General features: G+C 53.6%; 1 protein-coding gene across 2 annotated transcripts in view; it reads right to left on the bottom strand.

Moving 5' to 3' along the window:
* The window catches only part of FAM193A (family with sequence similarity 193 member A), a 128,296-nt gene that overhangs the window by 45,911 nt on the left and 68,033 nt on the right, over positions 1–14,352 (bottom strand). For both annotated transcript variants that reach the window (XM_075544617.1, XM_075544618.1), the window contains exons 5-7: positions 9,666–9,900; positions 6,856–6,980; positions 529–676 (exon numbers count right to left, since the gene is read on the bottom strand). In XM_075544617.1, the coding sequence (XP_075400732.1) occupies positions 529–676; positions 6,856–6,980; positions 9,666–9,900 (508 nt within the window). The remainder of the gene's footprint in view (positions 1–528; positions 677–6,855; positions 6,981–9,665; positions 9,901–14,352) is intronic.

The raw sequence follows: 14,352 nt of genomic DNA, 5'->3' as shown, positions 1-14,352 counted from the left end.
CCTCTCAGCATCTCTAAGACCCAGGTGGGCAGTGCTGAGAGGGGGTTCCCACCAGGACCTCGAAGGCCCAGGAGGGCAGTGCTGGAAGAGAGGGACCTGCGCAGTGGGAGCCAGGACTAGAGTTCCACGTGGAGTCTGTCACTCTCTCTGGGATCGGTAAAGCAGGCCTCTCCTATTACACTCCCCCCCAGCGTGGCCAGAAGTCTTACGGTAGCAGGGGGCAAACGGTTGGACAGTGAGGGATACGCCCCCTCCTTCAGACCCAGGCGTGGTGCTGCTGTCTCTGCGGGCATGTGACACTTTGCCTCTGCGCTCAGCTCTGACAACCCCCTACACCTTGGCTCCCCTTTTCCACCCTCAGCCCCTACTTGATGGCAGCTCCTGTCTGCATTCCCTTTCTGGGCAGAGAAGCCCTGGCGAGGCTGACTCCCAGCTTGGGCAGCAGCCTGTGCACAGGACACTGGGGGTTGTGGGGCACACAGCACCTGACCAGTGCCTCCTCCCACAGGCCTTGGCAGTCCGGCCCACCTGCTCATCCACATAGTCGTCGATCCTCCTCTGGCACTCCAGCCACTCCTCGGCCACGCGGCGCAGCTCCTCCTCTGAGCGGCGGTAGCGCTGCAGCAGGGTGCTGTACGTGTCCTCGTTGCAGGTGTCGTGCGTGGTGGTGCCCAGCCTGCAAGAAGAGAAGGGGCCCATCTAACACAGGAAGCAGGTGCTCAGGCAGGCCCTGCTGACCAGTGCCACACACGCAGCCCAGGAGCCCTGATGGGAGTCGTGAGGCCTTCACCTCTGTCTATATCTCCAAGACGAGGAGACCACATGGAGGCCGGGGAACAGAACGCATCTCAGGCACATTGGTGTCCCGAATCACATGGAGCGGACAACTGGAACCAGCGGCAGGGACCACGTGGGCTATATTTACTGAGCAAAGAGGGGGAGTCCCAAGGGAACTACAGAGGTGTCAGGGAGCCCTGAAGAAACCCATCACAATGTCTCAAAAGGCGGGTGAGGGACAGACAGAGGCAGGGGAGGCAGAAAAGGATGTAATCTCTTCATACCCAAAGATTCACCCTTAAAATTCACTGTCACCGAGTCAAGATTGACTCATAGGGAGCCCCTGTGGGTGTTGGAGACTGTTAACTGTTTATGGGAGTGGAAAACCCAGTCTTTATCTCAGAGCTGCTGGTGGTTTTGAACTGCCGACCATGAGGGTCAGAGCCCAACGTCTAACCACTCTCCCACACCCAGGCACGCTGATATTTGAACCAAATGGATGAGGCGAGGAAGTGCTGCATGTCACAGCTCCTCCAAACCCAGGTGCAGCTGCACTGGGCCCTACCCACCCATGCACACCCACATGGCCACAGGGGCTGGGCCATAGTGAGCCACGTGTGCGTGAGAAGATGAAGTGGGGGAAGTCCAGGAGGAAGAGCTCAGGGTTACTCTTGCTAAGGTGCCAAGTCAGTTCTGACTCAGCAACCTGATGTTCAACAGAACAAAACACCCCATCTGCTGCCATTTCCACAATCACTGCGAGGTTTGCTCCCACTGCTGCAGCCACGCTGTCTGCCCACCTTACCAAGGGCCGCTTCCTTTTGCTGAACCTCGGACTCAACAGACAGCCCTGCTGGCCCTGTGGAGCAAGTGTTGGGACTGCCAGCAGCAGGGTGGGCAGTTCAAATCTAGCAGCCGCTTCAAGAGAGAAGGATGTGTCTGCTCTGTAAAGATTTACAAAACCACGAACCCTGCAGCAGCGTCGCCCAGAGTCGGAAAGGATTGGAGTGGGTTTTGGTAGACTTCACCAAGGGCTGGCCCCTCCTGACAGCACGTCCAAAGCACGAGTGAAAGCCTTGTCCTCCCAGTTTCTGGGGGCAGGTTTGTCTACTCTTCCGGCAGCCCACCTGCTCCATAGTCTTTGTCAGATCACCAGTCGCTTTCTGTCGGGGGGTCCCTCCTCAAAGCTGTACAAGGCGCCCTGCCCTGCCAGGTGGTGCGAGCAGAAACACGACACCCTGGGACAGGGACCCAGAAAGCAACAGGAAGGAAACAGTGGCCTTGCACAATCTCCTGCCCAGGACACATTGTTCCTGACGCCAAGCTGAGCCCCTCAGAATGCACGGTGACCTTTCTGCTGCTTTGTGTTTCTCCAGACAAGTAGACTCTGGGTGTGCCTGCCTCAGATCTCCAAGGTGGTGCAGGCATTGCAGATCTCTGCCATTGCAGCGTGTGGGGTTCTGGGCACCCGGGGACGGGCTCCAAACCTGGCTGAGGCGCCAGTGTGTAACCAGCAGGGTGGTCATGACTAGGCCCTGAGCCAGCCTGGGCAATAGCTCCCAGGAGGCGGCAGATGGGGGGAGCTCAGCCACATTGGTGTTCTCCGTGCTGCATAATGAGCAGCAACCTTCTGGATTTCCATAATGAGCAGCAACCTTATTGGGAGGGGGCCTGACAAGGTGGACAGCTCCAGGCAGGCAGGGCTGGTGGGCTCTAGTGCACACGTATTCACAGCACAGGGCCGGTGGCTCCATCAGCCACCGCCCAGGATGTGTCCCTTCTGGGTGCGAGCCCCGGGCCCCGTAATCCACGCTGGAGGTTAAGGATGCTGCAAGGACCACCTGGGGTGCTCATGGGGGTCCTTTTCCCACTCCCATCTCAGGGAAGAGCGGATTCTACTTGGGGTGAATGGAGGGAAAGCAGGCCTTCCTGGTCGGGTAGTCCAAGTCTGCAGGCAGTGGGCAGCTTCTGTTCAAGACAAAACTGCTGGAACTCGGAGAGGACGGTGAGGACAGAGGCCAGGGTGCAGAGAAAGGTCAAGGGCTGAAGTACACCCAGGCTTGGCCCACTACTATTCGTAAATACAAAACAGACATGAAAAGAGGGTCTCTGTGATTGTGGGTGATAAGCAGAGTGCATTAAAAGAAGCTTGGTGAGTTTATTTACAAGCCCAATTCGAGATTTCCCTAACCACGAAGAATTTATTTAAAATACAGACCACAGTGCCACGAGCTACTAACATCCACAATAGCCAACATCAGCCTGGGTGTGGCTCCTCTGAGGGTAAAGTCAGCAAGTGAAGGACAGTATGCCTGGTTTGCCAAAGGGCAGCGCGAGGATAGTCACAGGCTGGGCAGAGGTCTCCTGCCTGGGCAGCTGGGGTGTCGGTGGAGAAGGGACCTCATGAGCGCTCACACCTGGTGTAAGTCAGAGGGAAGGACTGGCAGACGGTGGCTCCCTTTATGTCCGTCACCCAATGGTGCAGAAGTGGGGGTGCCTGGACGAGCTTCCTATCTCCACCCGGAGAGATACCAATTGGTGGGGGTGCTGCTCACACAACCATGTTCTGTTGTGCCCTGTCTACTGTCGAGAAGGTGACCTGGCGGCACTCACTGCTCTCCGCACCCTGTCTATCACAGCGCCTCCTGTGGTGACCCATCTGATTAGTAATGAGCCAGCGTTCACTGCTGCCTTCCCTCACGTGCCCATCACACCTGTCGAGGGGCTGGTGCTGCTGGACGCAGTGTCCATACCAGCATTCTGGTGGCGACTTGGGAACCAGAGACAACCTCCGAGGTCAACTGCGCATCAGGGCACCCCAGGTCCACGCACCGCCCGCCCAGGGTGCTGCCTGAGGGAGGGAAGCTGAGTATGGTGGGAGCCAGGGACCCCACTGAAAGCCTGAAGATGGGTACAGGACGTGCACACCCCAGGCTGTGTGACTTTCTGGAAGAGAGCTGAGCCAGCCAGACCCCGGGAGCAAAACACACAGGTCATCAGAGAGACAGTAAAAGCCTCGGGGATCCGGGGCCTTAGTTTGGATGGAAGTCAAGGGTCACAGTTTCACGTGACATCTCAATTAATTGGCCTAATAATGTAATGAAAGCCTTCTGTTCTACCTCCTCGTCCATTGCACAAGTCTTAAAAGTCTGCCAGGGGTCACTCAAGGCACACTAAGTGGTCGCGATTCTGGAACCCGAGAGAAAGGATGGCCAGAAAGAGGACGGGTGCAGGCAGTCTGACTAACTGCCTCCATCAACAACTGCCTTCTCTGCTGCGAGACAGGCCAACGGGATGGTTCCCAACTACTATTACGGGGCATTTTGATCAAGGACTCCATCTAAGAATCCTGACCAAAGCGAGGAAGTGTAGTGTAGCACAGGACTTCAAAATCTCATGAACTCCAGACTTCCTGGTGGTGACACTGAGGTTCCATGAGTCCCGCAAAACTATTGCCCTGAGATAACCTTTAGACTGTAAACCAAAACGCCCCTTGGAATTTTCTTAAAATTAAGCCAATAAATAGTCTAGCTCAACTAGACTGGTTTTTGTTGTTTTTGCCTTGAGCATTCTGCTCTTAAAAGAATTGTGCATCCCCTCAGTGACTAAGGGCGATACAGGGGATAGCACCGGAGACACAGTGTGGGAATTGCACCTGACCAGATCCACCACACCGAGGCAAATCACTGGGGGAGTGCAGCGGAACAGCAAGGGAATGGAGTGGCAAGGTCCCCAGGGAATGCTGAAAGTGGACTTTGGGGCCAGGGCGTGGTGCCCCAACAGACTGGACTGGAAAACGCTCCTAAGGGCCAGCAAACGATACCTGAACTAACTACAAGCTTTTCTCTTGTGAACTGTTTTGTTCTGTTCTTTGTCAGTGGTTTGTTTTTGTTGTTTTGTTGTCTGCTTGTATACTGTTGCTTTGTTTTCCTCTGTCTAGTTTTCGTGCATGTTAGTGACTCCACAGGTCTGTCTGAATAGGACAGGCTGGATGAACTATCTGGAGGAAAAACAACGGGACCGACAGTTCTGGGGGGACTTGGGGTGGGGGGGTGGGGGGGTAAGGAAGTGGTGTTAACAAACCCAGGGACAAGGGAAAAACATGGGACCCCAAATGGTAGAGAAGGGGGAGTGGCAGGCCTGGTGGGAAATGATCAAGGGTAAGGTTGCTTAGAGAAGAGGTATACTCTAGCCCAGGTGGCGATGAAGCATGGTAGTAGGGCAGGAGGAAAGTCAAGGGAGAAGGAGGAAAGAGCTAGGAGTCAAAGGGCATTCATGGAGGTCTAGACAAAGACATGTACATGCAAATATATATAGGAGGATGGGGAAATAGATCTATGTGTCTATATTTATAGGTCAAGTATTAAGGTAGCGGAAGGACCTTGGGCCTCTACTCAAACACTCCCTCAATGCATGAATACCTTCTTTTATTAAATTGGAACTCTATGATGCTCACTCTCCCGACACAACGGCTGGAGCCAAAGTGGGTGAACAAGTAAATGTGGTGAAGAAAGCTGATGGTGCCCGGCTATCAAAAGAGATAGTGACTGGGGTCTTAAAGGCTTGAAGATAAACAAGCGGCCATCTAGCTCAGAAGCAACAAAGTCCACATGGAAGAACACACCAGCCTGTGTGATCAAGTGGTCCCAAAGGGATCAGTTACCAGGCATCAAAGAACAAAAAATCATATCATTGACTGCACACCTCCATGATAGGATCGCTGAAGACAAATGGGTGCATAAGCAAATGTGGCAAAGAAAGCTGATGGTGCCCGGCTATCAAAAGAGATAGTGTCTGAGGTCTTAAAGGCTTGAAGGTGAACAAGCGGCCATCTAGCTCAGAAGCAAATAAGCCCACATGGAAGAAGCACACCGGCCAGTGCGATCACGAGGTGCCCAAGGGACCAGGTATAAGGCATCATGCAAAAAAAAGATATAAGTGTGTGTATGTATGTGTATATATGTGTATATGTATATATGTATGTATATATGTATATATATATATCATATTAAATGAAGGGGGAAGTGCAGAGTGGAGACCCAAGGCCCAAGTGTTGACCAATGGAGATCCCCTCATAGAGGGGTTTAGGAGAGGAGATGGGTTAATTAGGGTGTGAGGTATAATCGATGAAGAACACAGCTTTCCCCCGGATCCTGGATGCTTCCTCCCCCCAACTACCATGATCCAAATTCTACCTTGCAGGGCTGGATAGGACAGAGGCTGTACACTGGTGCATATGAGGGTTGGAGGTACAGGGAATCCAGGGTGGATGATACCTTCAGGACCAAGGGTGTGAGGGACGATGCTGGGAGAGTGGAGGGTGAGTGGGTTGGAAAGGGGGAACTGATTACAAGGATCCACATGTGACCTCTTCCCTGGGAGAGGGACAGCAGAGAAGGGGGGAGGGGAGACTCCGGATAGGGCAAGATATTACAAAATAACGATGTATAAATTACCAAGGGCACATGAGGGAGGGGGGAATGGGGAGGGAGGGGGAAAAAAAAAAGAGGACCTGATGCAAGGGGCTTAAGTGGAGAGCAAATGCCTTGAGAATGATTGGGGCAGGGAATGTATGGATGTGCTTTATACAATTGATGTATATATATGTATGGATTGTGGTAAGAGTTGTATGAGTCCCTAATAAAATGTAAAAGAAGAAAAGAGAAAAAAATGATTAGGGCAAAGACTGTACAGATGTGCTTTATACAATTGATGTATGTATATGTATGAACTGTGAAAAGAATTGTATCAGCCCCAATAAATTGTTAAAAAAAAAAAAAAAGAATTGTGCACCAGGATGAAAGTGACAGTAGCAACTTGAAAGGTTCGACAGGACCACACCTTAGGGGGCAGCGGCTGTGCGAATGGGAGTGTGAGAAAGATGGCAGCCAGAGACTGCAGCCACGCGACCGAGGCATGCGCAGAAATGGTTCAATTGTGTGTGTGTGTGTGTGTGTGTGATCATCTCAACAACGAGATCAAAGCCATGCAGGAGGAGAAGGAGGAAGGCATGTGGCATTGCCCATGCAGGTGCTCCTCTTTCTGCCCACAGGCAGCCGCTGCGAGGGGGCCACGTACCTGATCTGGGACACCAGTGTCGGCAGGTTACTCTGGAGAAGTGGCTCAGAAAAGACGAGATTCTCAAACAGGTGCTTATTATGCAGCTCCCACGTCACCTGGAACTTTTTCAAGTGCTCATTTTCCTAGTCAAAAAGAGAGAGACACACACATACTGAACTGATGCCGATTCCCAGAGAGCTGGGCCAGCTCTGTCGACCGGCAGTCAGGCTGGGAGCTCAGCTCGCCTCGCCTCGGGGCTGGGCACGTGGAAGCAATTGCCAAGTGATGCGTCCGGTGGGAGGCACAGCAGCTGGAGCACCAGCTGGCCCAGGAAGGCTAACCCTCTCTGGGCTCTCAGTGCGGCCACGTCCATTTCCTCCCTCATCCACCTCACCGGGCTCTCTGCGCTAGTCCTCCTCCACCTTTCTTCCAAGTCACTCGTGGTTCTTCAGCTGTGTCCCCACCACGCTTTTGGAGTTAACAATGATCTATTTCTGCATTGTGGCTTCTGTTGGATTGTCCTTCATGACCTTGCTCCTGGGCTCCATCTCTGAGTGCTGCAAGCAGGGCTACGCTCTTTGAGTCTGACTGTCTGCTGTCTCTGCTGGCTCCCACTCACGGTGCCTGTTGTCATTACTGTGTGAGGCCGTTTAGCTGTGAAGTTTTATTCTTTCTGGAATCTGCTTAATGTTCTTCAATCGTGATCCTTGTCTCACAACTTCCAACATTTTTCATTCTTGACACCAAATGAAACTCGTTGCTGTGGAGAGCTGCTTCTGTCTCATGGCGACCCTACAGAGTAGACTGTAGCTGCTCCGTACAACTGTTTCCAGCACAGTCCATCTCTGCAGGCGGGCAGGGGGTTCAAGCAGCAGCCTTGTGGTTGGAGTCAGGTTGGCTTCTGCTCAAGACATTCTTTGAGGATCTGGTTTTGTGTGTGGTTCCTGCCGGCGCTCATTCTTGGTGACTCGAGTCTGTGGGGCCAAGTGTGCTCATCTTCTTGCGGCTGGATCCATGGACACTCTGGAAATCAGCTTCTGCCAGGTGCGCAACATTCCCCCAACCTCACCCTGCTGCAGAGACAGACACGCTCTCTCACTAATAGCACTGACCCAGCCCGCAGCCTTGCAGCCCCTCTGGTGCACAGCTTCTCGCCCACCATACAGCGGGGCTGTGATCATGTGCAGCAGCCACAGGAGGTGCTGAGCCCACCTCCGCCGGACTCTGGCTCCCTGTCCAGTCTGTCTTGGGTGCATGCGGCACAGTGGGCTCAGGATCCCTGCCAGGCCTGTCGAGGGTGTGGCACAGTGGGCTCAGGCTCCCTGCCCGGCCTGTCGACAAGGAGCTGAGAGTCTGAGTATCCTCGCAGGGGCTGGCGACAAAGACCTGCGGGTCTACGTGCACCTCTGGGAGCTGCACCCCCAGTGCCCTTCTCATGGCACCAGAGGGGAGTCTGGGCTACCGCAGCACCTCAGGCCACACCAAGACAGTGTGTCCCGCCTCCACTCTCGGGAGACAGGGGATGGGGGGGTGTTTGCAGAGGCAGTGGCACTGCCCAGGGGTCTCGGAAGGACAAGCAGAAATCACTACTTGGGGTGGGAGAGGGAGGGAAAGAAATGGACGCTGATGGGACAGGACTGTGCCCAGGAGGCTGGGACTCACTTGGTGGATCTCCTGCCATCCTTTTCAATATGGGTCTGTGCAGCCGAAGCAAGCCCCAGGCACAGTCACTGGCAGCCTCCGCTCACCTGCTCACAACCATGCTTTCCCAAGGCTTTCGAAGGTGGCTAACAGGCGGCACGGGCTTGTGAGAAAACGGTGGGTATGAATTTGCCGAGCGCAATGACGACCTGTTGGTCCTATTTAGCATCAGCCCCATGCCATGGCTAGACCACCAGCAGGAGCCCCAGTTCTTATGTGGGGCTCACACTGTAGCTGACCATAAGAAATCCGCCGAAAGCAGACCAGGGATGTCATGTGACCATGCACCTAAGAGACGAAGAGACAGTGCTTCTGCAAGCCACTAGGAGGGAGGGGATCTCTAGAGTGGAAGGTCTCTGGCCTAGGCTCACCGGGCTCCATCTCTTGGACGGCCCTGAAGGGAGGGAGACGGCAGAGCACCTGGGCTGCTGAGTGAGTGAACACAAGCCCCAGAGGGTGGTCACGATCCTAGCCACACATTTCTGTGTCTACAACAGGACAGGCTGTCAATGAACGGGAAACACAGAGCACTTACTTACTTGGAAGAAAAGTTCTTTCCTCTACCACTACCACACACCGCTCCTCGCCCATCCTCCAGCCTCAGGGCCGCCCAGGCAGTGTCTGTATGAAGCACCGCCTGGACACGGATCTGCTCAGCACTACCGCCCAGCAGCAGCGTTGAGGAGGAGAGGAAGGAACATGTGGGAGGTAGGGGGAGTATTGAGAGCCACACATAGGCCTCAAAGCCTCGGCTGACCACCCACCTCCTCCCTTTGATTGACCCTATCAATCAATCTATCTGGACAACGGACAGAGAAGAGTGGGTATACCTGAAGTACCGTGCTGGTGAATAATATGAAAAACATGTTCTGGACTTCCAGAAAAACAAAGAGACCACTCAATAGGCCAGAAAGCTCCTTAGAGGCAAGGACGGCAAGACTCTCTCCACGTGCTTTGCACATGTCGCCAGGAGGAGCCAGTCCCTGGAGAAGGACATCTTACCACAACTGGTAAGTAGAGGGGCAGTGACAAAGAGGAGACCCTTAGTGGCATGGACATGCACAGGGGCACAGGGGCTACGGCACAGGGGCGACCCAGGCACCAGGGCAGAGGCGGTGGTCGCTTACCAGCGTGCCCAGGAAGGAGCTGATGGTGCGTGCCGCCTGGCAGAGTGCACCGTACTCCTCCAGCAGCAGCGAGATGAACTGGTGCGCCTGGGGCGGGCCCTGGATAGCGGAGGGGGCCTTCACCTTGGCCGCAGCCGACAGCTGTCGCAGGAGCCGCACCTTCATCTCCAGCACGTACTCTCGGGCCTGCTGCTCCAGCCGCTGGTACAGCTGGTAGGGGTCCCTCTCGCAGAGCCTGCACAGAGAGGAGAGTCAGGGTGCACGGGACCTGGAAAGCTACCTTTCTACAACCACAGGCTAGCTGGGGACCGTGGCCCTCCCCACCTGGAAGGGATGCCGCCAGGGCCCTATGCCCCATGCAGGCGGGCAGCTAGACAGAGAGCCCTGGGTCACTTGCCCTTGGTCACCAGCCTGCATTTGTGAAGAGCTTACTCTGGTAGCACCCCAAGGAATGCCCAAGTGGGCAGCTTCGTTTGCTCTCTGTTTCACAGATAGAGAAGCTCGAGTCCGCACAGGTGGTCGCTGGTGTGTGATCCCGCACCCAGAGGGTGGCAGAGCCTACACTCACCCACTCCCAGTGCGGAGCCTAGCCTCTGAGCTGATGTGGCTGCTAACCCAAAATTCGGAGGTTGGAGCCCATCAGCCACCACAGGAGGGAGATGTGGTAAAGCTCCTAGCTGAGGGACGCGTTTGCAGCTCTACTGTGGCCTGAGGGGGTCCCTGTGAGCTGGCATCGACCCCCTGGCCCTCAGCAGCACTGGCAGAGTTGGACCAGGCCCAAGATCGAAGCAAACACACGGCCAACCCTTAGACTTGAATGTTCACGGGCTAATGGGAAAAAGGGCGCTGCACCGCAGAGAAGTCAGGGGGCTGCTGCACCGCAGAGAAGTCAGGGGGCTCCAGCTGGCAGCAGGATTCCCCCCAAGGGCCTGACAAGGAAGCCACTCGGCACACGGAATAAAACCTGCCAGCAGACGAGAACGGAAGAGAGGCACACACACGTCCCACCACCAGGAGATAAGTGCAGTATGCATTCTCATGCCCTGCCTGACAGAGCTGGCCATCACCCACTTAAAGCCTGGCTCTGGACCACAGGCTCCCACACGGCTTTGGCAGCCAGCCCCCTTCTCGGGGGAAAAAGAAAAGTGTCAGCGGCCCTGGCAAATCCACCTTTGTACTGCAGCCCAGCATCCCGGTACAGGGCAGTCCCCTGAGTGCTTCCCGCCCCTGCAGAGGGTGGTGCTGCCCACCCTGGGCACCATGAAGGGCCACGCCGTCCAGGGCTGCAGTAGCTGGGAAGGATCCTGCTCTGAGGCAGTTCGATGGGGACAGAGGAGGAGTCGGCAGGCCAGGCCCAACACCCACAGCAACCGTCACCGCAGCACCCGGTTAGAAATGTGTCACCCAGCCGGTCCTGCTGGGTGACACATTATGGGACCTTTGACCTTCTGAGCCCCGTATCTCGTCAGGAACACAACGCATGGTGTATTCAGAGGCTGCTGTGCCGAGCACTGCCCATGATCAGCCGCATGCCCACAAGACAGGAGCCGAGTAACACCCTGAAGTGGGGCAGGGGCCCTCCACAGCACGTGGTTAGGAAAACAGCACACATCCACGGGCTCCCTCCCCGAGTGCTTAGCACACCCAAACATTCATGTTAGAATGTCACTCTATTGCGAGTACAGCAGTGTGTGCTGAAGCAGAGTGGGCTTCAAGTCTGCTGGAGGACTGGGCGTAGCCTTCTGAGGGCTCTCACACCAAAACCAGCAAAACTCACTGCCACCGTGTCACTGTGCCCGTGGGTTCCCCAGACTGAGACTCTTCACCGGAGGAGCAAACCTCATCCTCCTTCTATGGAGCCACTGGCGGTTTTGAGCTGCTGACCTTGCGGAGAGCCGTCCCACAAGTAACCACTCTGCCCCAGGGTTCTCAGCACAGTGAGACCAAGAGATGATGCTAGTGGGGAAATGGGGACTGACAAGAAGCATGTGAAGAAAATGTTCTGAAAGGGACTGTGGTGGTGATGACTGCACAGAGTCCCAATACGACTGAAGACTAAAGTGACGCCTATGCCAATAGAACTATGTTTCTAAAAGAGAGAGGGGTGCATTTAATTTTCCTTCTTTATTCCTGCACTGTATAACTATAATGAAATGACCAGGTGGTGCTTTTTAAAAGCTAATATTGAAGTCAGCAAACACTAGCCGTGTGCTTGGCATGGAACACACAAGTATGCCCGCCATCCTTGGGGCCCTCACAGCCTGTGCGTCTGCGCGATGCCAGCTACAGAGCCAAAGAAAAGCTCAAACGCACTGAGTGACGCCTGCTCACGGCGGCCCAACAGAACCTCAAAGCACAGTACGAGACCCCGGAACCCTCACTCTGGAGCTCTCTACCCCACCCCACCCCCAGCGCCCCACGCAAAAGGAGGCATTCAGGTACTTCCCTTGGCATTTCGCTTTCAAGGCTCAGCCATGTTCTCAGAGTCCTGTTCCCTTTGGTTGCTGATGAACATTCTACGGCAGGCGCATATCACACTGCACTGATTCACCTGTCACGTACACTGGAAGCCTTGCCACCTCTGACAATCGTGAATGGTGTGGCGACAAATACTGAGGTACAACTATCACTTTGTGGTGCTGCTGCTTTTGGGGGTGTAACTAACTCACTGGTGGATCCTATGGTCATTCTGCGTGTAACTTTTTGAGGAGCCGTCCATTTCTCCCACCACTTTACATTCCCACCAGCCTTCCAATTTCTACACATCCTCACCAACTCTTCGTTTGCTGTCTGCAACTTTGCTGAATGTAACAAGTCTTTTCGTGGGCATTTGCATATTCTCCTGAGCTTTCTAAACACACGGTCACGTCATCTGCCCTTCCTTTTCTTGGACTCCTCTCTCTCTCAGGATGCTGGGCAGACGTGCTAAGTAAGAAGGGACCCTTGACTTCCTCCTTTAACCTTGCCTTTAACACTGAGCATGATGTGAGCTGTGGGGTTTTTCAAACACTGCCTTTATCGTGTTGAGGCGCTTCTCCTCTGTGGACTGAGATGATTGTGTGCCCCCCCCTACGCCCCGATGCTACCCCTGTGGTATTCTATTGGTTGATTTTCATATTCTGAACCATCCTTGCCTTCTGGGGAAGAAGTTCACTTGGTCCCGGTATCCGAACCTTTGAACAGGCTGTTGGGAGTTTTGGCACGTCTCTGCGTAGGCGCACGCGTCTGTGCCTGGTGTGGCACCAGGGTCACGCTGACCTCGTGAAGGCTGAGTTAGTGCTCACACGTCTCCAAGGTTTGTTATCAATTCTCCTTTTTTAAAATAGAATGATCAGTTAAATCACCTGGTTCTGCAGTTTTCTTTGCTGGGATTCCAAGATTACTGATTCAATCTCCTCATAAGAAGTCTACTCAGATTTTCTATTTCTTTTTGAGTCAGTTTTAGTAGTTTCCGGGAATCTGTCCATTGTGTAGGTCTAGCTTGCTGGTGTACAATTACAACCATTTGCTGTTCTTAAAGTCCCTGTTTAGTCACCTCTGACTCACTGTGACGTTACAATGGGACAAAATGGGGCTCGGCCCTGTGCCACCTGTCTGACTACTGCTGTGCCTGTATCCACTCATCCTGTCGCAGCTAATCCTTCTGCTTCCTGTAAAACATAATCTTCTCTATCTTTTCCTGTCTCGGCTCTGATCTTCACCATGTCTTCCTTTTACCTTCCACGCTCACGTGCTCCCCTTCCTCTGGTTGATCTAGCAGCTCTTCTTTCACACACAGGCACGTGCACTGATCAGCCTCCCCTTTGACACCACCACCACTACACCCGTAAGTCTGGGTGTGCTTTGTTGTTTCGTCTTCCTTCGTCTCGAGGTACTTTCTAATTTCTGTTGTGGTTTGTTCTTGGTCCGCTGTTTAAGAGCATACTGTTTAAATTAGTTATCTGTGAATTTCCCAGCTTTCCTGCTGTTGAATTCTGTGTTCCTTCCATTTTAAGTAGGAAAGGTACTCTAACAACAGCCGCAGTCTGCGAGGATGGTGCAGGAGAAGGCAGTGTTTCCTTCTGCGGCACACAGCGTCTCTCAGAGTCAGCAGTCTTAACAACAACAATCTTACCCGGAATAATTCAGTGCTCTTTTATTTACGCTGCATCAAAATAGAAGTTCTGGCACCGTAGAGGGCTCAAATCATTTACCTGTTAAGTGTTCCCTCAACTGTGGGGGCAAAAAGCATCTGCAATAGGAAGATCGGAGCTGTCAGTTAAATAGGGCAATGTTTCCCAATGAAGCTCTCTCAGGACAGCCCTTCCTACCTTAGAATGATGGGCAGACACCACAACTCCCATGACCTTTTGTCCCTGGTGTAATTTAAGATTTTCTTAAAACATCTTTCTTCATAATAAGACCCTATCTGAGTCCTTCAGGAAAATCTATCAACATCGCCCTTTTGGAATTTAAGAAGCAGTCATCATATATACCCTTCTAAGCTGACCTTCCTGTCTTCAAATGAACTACCCCGGCAGGTTCCGGTCTGGACGTCACTGCTCTGTCTGGACTGTGCTCTCTGGGTAGCATGGAGGTATACAAGGTTCACCCTTGATTGCAATTTGTTTCATAAAGTTTTCTTCATTAGTTTCCATATCTTGCTTAAAAGACTGATGGAAAGAGCAGCCCCTTGAGCTAAGTGACC

Source organism: Tenrec ecaudatus, chromosome 3 (genome assembly GCF_050624435.1).
Source record: "Tenrec ecaudatus isolate mTenEca1 chromosome 3, mTenEca1.hap1, whole genome shotgun sequence".
Classification (NCBI taxonomy): Eukaryota; Metazoa; Chordata; class Mammalia; order Afrosoricida; family Tenrecidae; genus Tenrec; species Tenrec ecaudatus.
The sequence above is the reverse complement of the archived record's forward strand: the minus strand, read 5'-3'. Positions and strand labels throughout refer to the sequence as shown.